Genomic DNA, 9,431 nt, shown 5'->3' on the forward strand with positions numbered 1-9,431 from the left:
AGAACAAAAATGTACAGATGATGTACTCACCCCCTTGTCATTCAAGATGTTCATGTCTTTCTTTCTTCAGTCATAAAGAAGTTATGTTTTTTTAGGAAAACATTTCAGCATTTTTGTCCATATAGTGGACTTCTATGGTGCCCTGAGTTTGAACTTCCAAAATGCAGTTTAAATGTGGCTTCAAACAATCCCAGCCGAGGAAGAAGTGTCTTATCTAGCGAAACGATCAGTTATTTTCATAAAAATAATACAATTTCAAATGCTCGTCTTGTCTTACTCTGCCTGAACTGTTTTTTTCCAGTTCATGACTGTTAGGGTATGTCGAAAAACTCCCATCTCATGTTCTCCCTCAACTTCAAAATCGTCCTATATCGCTGTTTTACCTTTTCTGTTAAGCGTGTTAGATCTTCTTTACATGTTCACTTTGCAAAGACTGGGTTGGTACTTCTGCAGCGATGTAGGATGATTTTGAAATGATTTTACAGAAAATACTCGTAAAATTATCGTATTTTAAAGAAAATACGATGGGAGATTTTCGACATACCATAACTGTCTTGAACCAGAATAGGCATAGTTCAGGCAGAGTAAGACAAGACGAGCGTTTAAGATTAAGAAGTATGTAAATCATATTTTTTTAATGAAAATAACCAATTGTTTTGCTAGATAAGACCGTTCTTCCTCGGCTGGGGTCATTTACAACTGCATTTGGGATTGTTTGAAGCCGCATTTAAACTGCATTTTGGAAGTTCAAACTCAGGGCACCATAAAAGTCCACTATATGGAAAAAATGCTGAAATGTTTTCCTCAAAAAACTATTTCTTTACGACCACAGAAAGAAAGACATGAACATCTTGGATGACAAGGGGGTGAGTACATTATCTGTACATTTTTGTTCTGGAAATGGACCTCTCCTTTAATAAAGTAAAGTGCTACAGTTGCAAAATGTCAAATATATAATAATAGTAATTGTATGTTTATGTCTAAATCTACTCTGAATGCACACACACATTCACGTTCTTATGTTTCTCCCAGTAGTGACTTTCTGCAGGAAAACTCGACAGAGCAAAGCTGTCCTTGTGACGACTGATGGCATGAACCAGAAACCCGGCTAACTGCTTCTCCAGAAGCTCCACGACGGCTTTGGCGTCTCCCTTCCTCGCAGGACCTTCCATCATCTGTTTGACACTCTCGTCGGGCACAGGCTGAGGATTGCTGCTGAACGAGACCAGCAGGTTGGTGTCATTTCCTTGAGATACTTCGAAATAATTCTGCCCGGCCACACACTGAAAGTTTTGTCCGGCTCTCAAGTTCCTGATTTTGCCCAAGTTACTAATGACTCTGATGGACCAGCTCACCCAGTCGTACTTCTTCACCAGGAAGTCCAGCAGCTCCCTGGCCATTTCCTGAAGGTTCCCATTTTCTTTTTCCTTCACAAGCCTCTTGATGTCCATTTCAGCTTGCTCTGGAAATGAATCCACACATCTCTCTATCATTTCCTTCATTTTCGTCTCGATTTCTTGGATTTTCGTGCTCCACTCGCGAATCTTCTCCTGTTCCGATTCCTCTCCCTGAGTAAGGAAACAATATCCCAGCAGAGCGATGATTCCCAAGCACAGCAGCTCCTTCAGCCTGACGCAGAAGTCTTCCAGAACCCTTCTGTTTCTAGCCTCGTATTGTTCCACAACATCCAAGATTGGCTCCCCAAATGTGCTGTTCCCCATCACAGCGTCATATAGTGCACAAAGGTTTTTCTCCCCACCGGTTATGAAGAAATGCTCTAAGAACAAGCGTTTTTTGACCTCTTTATACTCAGGTTTGGCCTCCAGAATGTCTATGTATTTTCTGAACTGGTTCCGCACATTTTCCTCCACAGAAAAGAACTGGGAATCCAAACGCCTCCTTCTGATCTCAGAGTCAATGTCCTGTAGCTGGCATGAGAGGACGTCCAATTTGCTCCGCACAACTAGAAACTGATCTTTGACGTATGTGACCTCCTTGCTTTCCACATTGTCCAAAACCAGCCTCAAAACCGGTGCAGAAGCTTCAAAAAGAGGACACAGCTCCCCAACAGCGCTGGCCAGCACCTCGGCTCCTCTCTCAAACATCTCCATTACGGCTTCAATGGCCTCCTTCTTCTGGGCTACAACCCGCTCTAGTGGACTGGACATTTCTTTAAAAGCAAAACCTCAACACACACAAAGAAAAGCAACAGTAATTTGATTTAAAATGCACTTGAGGTAAATTTTTAAATGATGTATGCAGTTTGCATTAAATTATATTTAATTATGTTTTAAACATATTTTAAGAAAACACAACAGGGATGTAGTTATAAGCATGTGATGCAGTATATTCTATCTTAATTTCTTATATCTTAGTACAGCCCACTAGTTTTCATAACACGTATGCATTTTGCATGTACATTTTGTTCTTTTTGATTTCAAAATGCACTGAATCATTGTTTTATGTTCACATAAATGGATGTGTTTTAATTCAATTTGATAGTCAAGTTTTTGTTTAGCTCTCTTCTTCAAATTAATTGATGGGACTGAGACTTTTAAAATAGCCAAATGGACCCTTTACTGCCTTAAATGTTAAAAATAAAATACACAAATACATAATGAATTATTTAGGCTACATTTGCATTAGGCTACATTTGACTTCATAATGCACTGAATCAGGTACATGACAAATGCAAATTATTTGATTTAGTTTGGTTTATGTTCACAAAAATGCAAAAGGTCATGTGATTTAACTGAGTTAGAGAAAAAAACAGTCTAGTATGCAGACAAATAGTTTTGTTCAGTTTTCTTCAAATTAAACGATGGGACTGCAGCATCATAAGACATTTAAAAAGGCCCAATGAACCCTTTTAATGCATATATGTCTATCTGTCTATCTATCTATCTATCTATAAGTATTTTATAGTAGGTATAGGTGTTATCATAAATTAAAAACACAATGACATATAAAGTACAAAGGACAGTTCTAAAAAAAATTATGAGAACATGTTTAAGATTTGAATCTAACATTACCCTTAAATGGTTAAAGCTGTAAAAGATCAGCCATGCACAGTAAGGATAAATAACTGAGGAGTTAGATGATTTTAAAATAATGTTGTTCAATAAAACACAAAATGAATCATTTAGGCTTTATTCGTAAATCCAGAGTTCAGGACACACCTTGCTAATCTGTCTAAAGCTCTAACGCAGTCTGCTTCATGGACGTGTCCTAATTATGCGCATCCTTGACATCACATCATCATCCCTAGCAAAAATAGTAAAACAGGTTTCTCACGCCTCTCAGGATGAAGAGCTGCTGGTGTGACCTCCAAGTTTCCAAATTATTCCGACAGTTTCAGGTTCGACTTCAAAGCAGAATGTCGTGATCATATGCTCTGTATGGAAAAGATGTGCGTGAGTGTGTGTGTGTGATAGAGAGAGAGAGACAGACGGTGTGAGAGAGAGTTGCGCGCACTGGTAGGTTTGGGGTGGTTTTGGAAAGCTGTTGGTGACTGTCGGATCAATGTTTTATATTTGACTGCGGTGTATTTTTATAGTTTGTTTACAGATGGATGTGTGATGTGCAGCTCAGGGATCAATTTTTACACGAGACTGTTTAATTGCAGTTTATTTTGCGTCGTGCGCAACATCTTACGCGCCACTGGATTAACACGAACGTGCGCAGATTTGGGATTTTCGCATCTCACTATCACAAAGAAGGTATTTCATAGATTATTTTATATCACACATTGTATATTAGTTAGTATAATATCATTATATTACATTTGTTGTATTTGACAGATAACGTGATACTCGTGTGTCTAATAGATAGGTTGTGCGTAAGTGTGTTAATGGATAGCTCAGAGGTTATATAGATGCCACTTTCGAAGCTAAAATATTTAATAATTAGCCTGTTGTTATATGAATGTTTATTGGATTTTTATTTATTTATTTATTTTTATTGTTGAGGTTAATCATCACTAGCTTGTAGGCTTATATAATTCACGTATTAGACTGGAGATAGTTGTCATAGTTTTTCATCTAGAGATTTTTTTTTTTTTTTTTTTTTTTTTTTTTTTTTTTTTAGTAGGTTGTTTTTAAAAGAATGTTTTTAGAGAAATACTTTTAAAAATGTTGACGTTTCGACCATAATTGTCCAGGAAAAATTATACTTCTGGCAGAGTTTATGCTGTAAATTGTTACAATATGCTAATACTTTAATACTTTAATACTTAATACTTTATTTTGCTATGTAATTATAAATGATAATATATTTGTATTCGTATATATATGAATTATATATAATTTATATATGTTATAAATATAATTTTCTTTCATTTGCAATTATTTTAATTGATTTAAAGGACAGAAACACAATTAATGAAATTGGTTTGACCAACAAAAATGGCTGTATAAAATTATACCGTATAAAGCAGCAACATAGAAGAAATTGTTTATATGAGTAAAATTAAGAAATACAGAGAGTATCAATGTGACAACTTGCCCCAAGGTGCAAACTGACCTTGAGAACAGCCAGTTAAATCTAGCTTCGTTATATGGCTGAATGTATTTCAGCATGGCTTTTTTGTTTCGCAGCTTGTTTACCCAATAAAACATTATAATAGTGTAATTTTAATTTTAAGTAAAAAATGTCCTGATTTTAGAGCTTATTATTTGAAAACATAGATAACCACTCCTAGATAAAACATGTATACAATTGTATTTTTTACTCAATATTATGCTTCATGTCATTATATAAAGCCTTTATGACAACTTGTTCTGGTCTCTGGTACTTAGAAATGGAAAAATTATGTTGAATGTAATGCATTAATCTTAAATGGCATTTCTGCACCTTGGCACATTGTCCTATATATATATATATATATATATATACTTTTTTTTCTCATAGTCGTGTATCCAGCTGGAGGACTCTCTCTCTGGCCAGTTATGGCTCAGGATTTGGCAGAGTTGTCTGAAAGAAAGTCGCAATGGGTAAAGTACTTTTTTTTTTCCTTTATCATAATGAAAAATAAGCTTCTATTATTATTAGCTTGATCATAATTGTTTTTAGAGTGTATATTTGTGATTATGTGAAGAATAGCTAGTTGAGCTAAATCTTATGCAATCTGGGACATCTAGTGTCAGGATGAGAAGTTGCATACAGACAAAATCTTTCATATCCTTGACATATGCGACCCTGGAGCACAAAACCAGTCATAAGTAGCACAGGTATATAGTAGCAATCGCCAAAAATACATTGTATGGGTTAAAATGGTCAATTTTTCTTTTAGACCAAAAATCATTAAGATATTAAGTAAAGATCATGTTGGAGATGTTTGTAAATTTCCTACCATAAATATATCAAAAAAATAATTTACATTCATGATTAGTAATGCATTGCTAAGAACTTCATTTGGACAACTTTGCACCCTCAGATTCCAGATTTTCAAATAGTTGTATCTTGACCAAATATTGACCTATCTAACTATCTGAACAAACCATACTGGAAAGCTTATTTATTCAGATGAAAGAAATTTCAGTTAAAAAAAAAAAAAAAAAGTGAGCCTTATGACTGCTTTTGTGGTCCACGGTCACATATGAAGTTTTATCAGTTATGCATTAAAAAATAGCTAAATATCATTTAATAAATAAATAATAATTTAATAATTAAAATAGTCATAAAATGTACTATGGATGTAATATATAATATATATATATATATATATATATATATATATATATATATATATATATATATATATATATATTTTTTTTTTTTTAAATAAGTAAATAAATAATTATATAAATAATAAATAAATACAAAAAATTGCTCACCGTGGCTGGCTTAAACTAACTGTGTGTCTTTAAAATGAAATCAAAAATATGTGTATATATCATATCTTTGTTTATTCATAAAACTGTAGAGTACATTACACAATGCCAAAAAAACCCCAAAACAACAATAACAACAACAACAAAACAATTAAATGACATTCTAGAGAGACAGAGATTTATGAGAAAAGTATTTTAAGGCTATATATCATTAGAATGAGAGATTTGTAACATTATTTTGCATTAAAGATAAATAATTATTTGGATTTTGGCTTGGGCAGATTCAGTATGAGTGCACTGTACAGAAAGACGAATACATTACTTTAAAAAAATAAACATCAGTTTATGACAGTTCAATATAACTTGTTTCAGAAGTGCAGAGTATTTGCAAAAAAACAGTAGGAATGGGTTAATAGGTTGTTCAGGATAGCTGCAAGGTAGCTGCTACAGTGTTTTAAGTGATACAGACAACTAGATGGATAGACATACAGCAGTTGCTAAGGCAATGACAGATAAAATAGAGAAAACAGAAAGAAAGGGGAAAGGGGTCACATGGTGTAGAATCACTCATAACTGTTTAACACTTCTGACATCTTTTTGGCCACATCTTTCATCTTCTCTTCCCACTCGATGCGCAGGGCTTCCTCATCATCCCCGACAATGCCAGCATAACTCATCAGAGCAATAAGGCCGATGCAGAACAGGTATGTGAGTCGAGTGCAGAGGTTTTCCATGACCCGCTGGTCGCCCTGTGAATGTTTCATGTAGACCTCTAGGATGGGCTGGCTGAAGAGCTTTGATTCGCCCATCACGCCACCATACAGCGTGTGCAAGTTCTGATCACACTGATTGATCACAAAGCTCATTTCAAATTCTTTCTTGCGCTGTTCATGTGCTGCCGATACCTCCACAGTGTCCATGAATTTGGAAAACTGATTACGAATGTTTTCTTCTACACGACAGTACAGGCCATCCACAGTCTCCTTCCTGATCTGAAGCAATACGTTCTGGTTCTGCTGTGAAATTTCGTCCAGGGCTCGATTCACGCTGCCAAACTCACGTTTGAGTTTCTGAATGTCTTCATCGTCCACGTGATGCAGCACTACCCGGATGAGAGAACCAGCCATGCCGAAGATGGGATTGACCACCGCTGCTGCTGATGAGATGGTGGCCACACATTCGAGAACCTTTACTAGACCCCTCTTCAGCTTGTCTTGGTCTTCCGAAATATCATTTTCAGCCATTGTGTCTGGAAGAAGAGCCCTTCCCAGTGATGTTTACCTGAAGAAGAAACATACAAAATAATAATAGAGCAAAAGATGCGGTAATTACATCTTTTTTAAATTAAACGGCAGCAAACTTCCTTGATTATTACGCCGGAGTAAGAGTATAGTTCCTAGCCATATCAGCCTAGAAAATCACAACTTTTCATTTTCCGTCCGTCTTAGTACACGATGTAACTACAGAAGAGTCAAGTTTTAAATAGGAAAAATATCGCCATTATATATGGTCATTTTTGAACGAGATGCTATCGGTCTAATCAGATTCAATGATCTATGCTAAGCTATGCTAAAAGTGCTACCGCCAGACCCAGAGATCGGCTGAATGGATTCGAAAAAAGGGCAAAACTCAACTGTTTAACTCTAGGGGAGTTGGACAATGAGCCTATTTTCAAAAAAAGTGGAGTGTTGTTTTTGAACAAATTGACTGAATGAATCATTCTCTTGTTTCCTTCAGAAATTAATTTGCGTTTTTTTAATGTATGATTCCATGACTCACTCATAAAGACATTTAGTTCCAGAAAAGTCAAACATTTTATTTTAAATAAGCATTTTTGAATGAAACGTTTAAAGGATTAGTGATTTTATTACAAACAAGAAAAATGTATATACTTGTTAACCACAAATGCTAATTTTTCACTAACTCTGCGATGCGCGTGAGCGCCTTCACACATTTCATAATTATGTTGGAAAAGTCATGCATGGTTAGTTCTTTGTGTACTTCATTTCAAAATGGTAGAGTAGGGCAAAAAACTTGTTGTTTTACCTTATTTTGTAAAGGGCGTTAGACTTTATTTGCACATTCGCTCAGTGAACACTGGTTCGGTACTTCCGCCTACGTCACACATTTGCGATTACGTAATGCTTGAGGTCAAGCTAGTGCAAGATGAGTACTTGTGGCTAAAAAGTAAATAAATTTGTGTTTTTTGTAGAAAATTAAGCTGCATTGAAACTGCAATTTGGAAGTTTAATGTCTCACTCTTTAGAACGGTTGTTTATTTACTTTTTGAATGAAACAGTTTTGAATGAATCGGTTGACTAAATGATTCACTCATAAAAACAGTCACTTGTCACCACCTACTGACATATCTACATATCTCTGTAACTTGCAGAATTAGTCACTTTCTCGTTTGGAACATATATATTTAGAACATTTTATAACTTTCTATGTTTTTTGAGAATGTATTGAGGATGTAAAAAGAGCTGAAGAATTCTTAAAATCTTCTTTTGTGTTCCACAGGGGGGGAAGAAAAAAACAACTGCAAAAACAGTAATGCAGATTTAGAAAGACACAAAGGTAAGTAAATAATTACATATGTTTTTTATTTTAATTTATTTATTTTATTGAAATGCTCCTTAAGTATCACACTTAATATGCTAAAATGAGGTCTTACTTTGAAATGTCTTCTGGGATGAAGGCGATTTGCTTCTGATATCATAAATAGATGTATTTTCAAGAGTCTGCTAGAACTGAGATAAAATACAATTCTGTGATATACATTCATTTAAAGTGTGTAATGTTTACAATTCTGATCTGAATTGTTTAAAAACAGTTCAAATTTTTAGTTACACTATTGCATAAATAGGCTACACATGAATTATAACCAAGCTTATATTTGCAATATATGTTGATGTTATATATTAGAAAACTATAGATGAAAATATTGGAAATGTTTAAAAATGACCTGCTACAGACCTTAGTTTCAGTATCAAAGAGATCTAACACCACTTTACAGACTGTGAACCATCTAAACACTTTTTAGTGAGATTTAGGACTTAAGTTATTATTTTATTTGAATATTTCAGGTCAATTTTTCTTGTATAAAGCTTTCTCATTTTACAGAGTGCTGGATGTTTATTTTCATTATTGGGATCAAGACAGAATATTTACAACTTTGTCTAGCCAAAACACAACAATACAACATCTCTCAGTTTTCTCAAGCAATGTGAGTATTGGGAAGATCTTCATCGCATCTAGAGTAGATGACTTCATCTAGCTGCTGGAGTCTGTTATAGCTCCCCCTAGCTGCTGCTTCATATTTCTTGTTCATGCTAAGAATCATATCCTCTTTCTACCATTCTCAAACTTTAACAAACAATACCTAAAAAAAAAATCTACCCATTGACATTTGCCTCTTTTTGTTGCCTGATATTTCTATTCTTACCTCTTCAGTTTGGTACCTCCCTTGACTGCGCGTCTTCCCAGCAGTCACTGCAGGATGGGCAGTTTCATCTGAGCTCAGTGTGAAGGGGTGTACAGATGGACTGTACCATTATCTTACAGGGTCCTGGTAAATGAAACAGATTTGCTCTTTCACTG

The 9,431-nt window shown here is 35.0% G+C and overlaps 2 protein-coding genes and 1 long non-coding RNA gene across 4 annotated transcripts; 1 reads left to right on the plus strand and 2 right to left on the minus strand.

Annotated features, from left to right (window-relative positions):
* Positions 1 to 896: 896 nt before the first annotated feature.
* LOC127179153 (protein rapunzel) lies at positions 897 to 3,426 on the minus strand. The gene is made up of 2 exons (XM_051132465.1): positions 3,295 to 3,426; positions 897 to 2,185 (listed from the first exon to the last, which is right to left on the minus strand). The coding sequence occupies exon 2, from the start codon at positions 2,166 to 2,168 to the stop codon at positions 987 to 989; it is 1,182 nt and encodes a 393-aa protein (XP_050988422.1). The 5' UTR covers positions 2,169 to 2,185; positions 3,295 to 3,426; the 3' UTR covers positions 897 to 986.
* A 13-nt stretch (positions 3,427 to 3,439) lies between these two features.
* Positions 3,440 to 6,535, plus strand: LOC127179157 (uncharacterized). The gene is made up of 4 exons (XR_007829486.1): positions 3,440 to 3,476; positions 3,557 to 3,719; positions 4,909 to 4,991; positions 6,470 to 6,535. It is a non-coding gene; the product is annotated as an uncharacterized LOC127179157 (long non-coding RNA).
* Positions 5,884 to 9,354, minus strand: LOC127179155 (protein rapunzel). 2 transcript variants are annotated; one of them, XM_051132470.1, is made up of 3 exons: positions 9,277 to 9,343; positions 8,506 to 8,581; positions 5,884 to 7,112 (listed from the first exon to the last, which is right to left on the minus strand). In XM_051132470.1, the coding sequence occupies exon 3, from the start codon at positions 7,073 to 7,075 to the stop codon at positions 6,395 to 6,397; it is 681 nt and encodes a 226-aa protein (XP_050988427.1). In that variant the 5' UTR covers positions 7,076 to 7,112; positions 8,506 to 8,581; positions 9,277 to 9,343; the 3' UTR covers positions 5,884 to 6,394. The 2 variants fall into 2 exon arrangements, with proteins under 2 accessions (XP_050988427.1, XP_050988428.1); XM_051132471.1 differs by lacking the exon at positions 8,506 to 8,581 and having other exon boundaries at positions 9,277 to 9,354.
* Between the last annotated feature and the right edge of the window lie 77 nt (positions 9,355 to 9,431).

Source organism: Labeo rohita, chromosome 16 (genome assembly GCF_022985175.1).
Source record: "Labeo rohita strain BAU-BD-2019 chromosome 16, IGBB_LRoh.1.0, whole genome shotgun sequence".
NCBI lineage: Eukaryota > Metazoa > Chordata > Actinopteri > Cypriniformes > Cyprinidae > Labeo > Labeo rohita.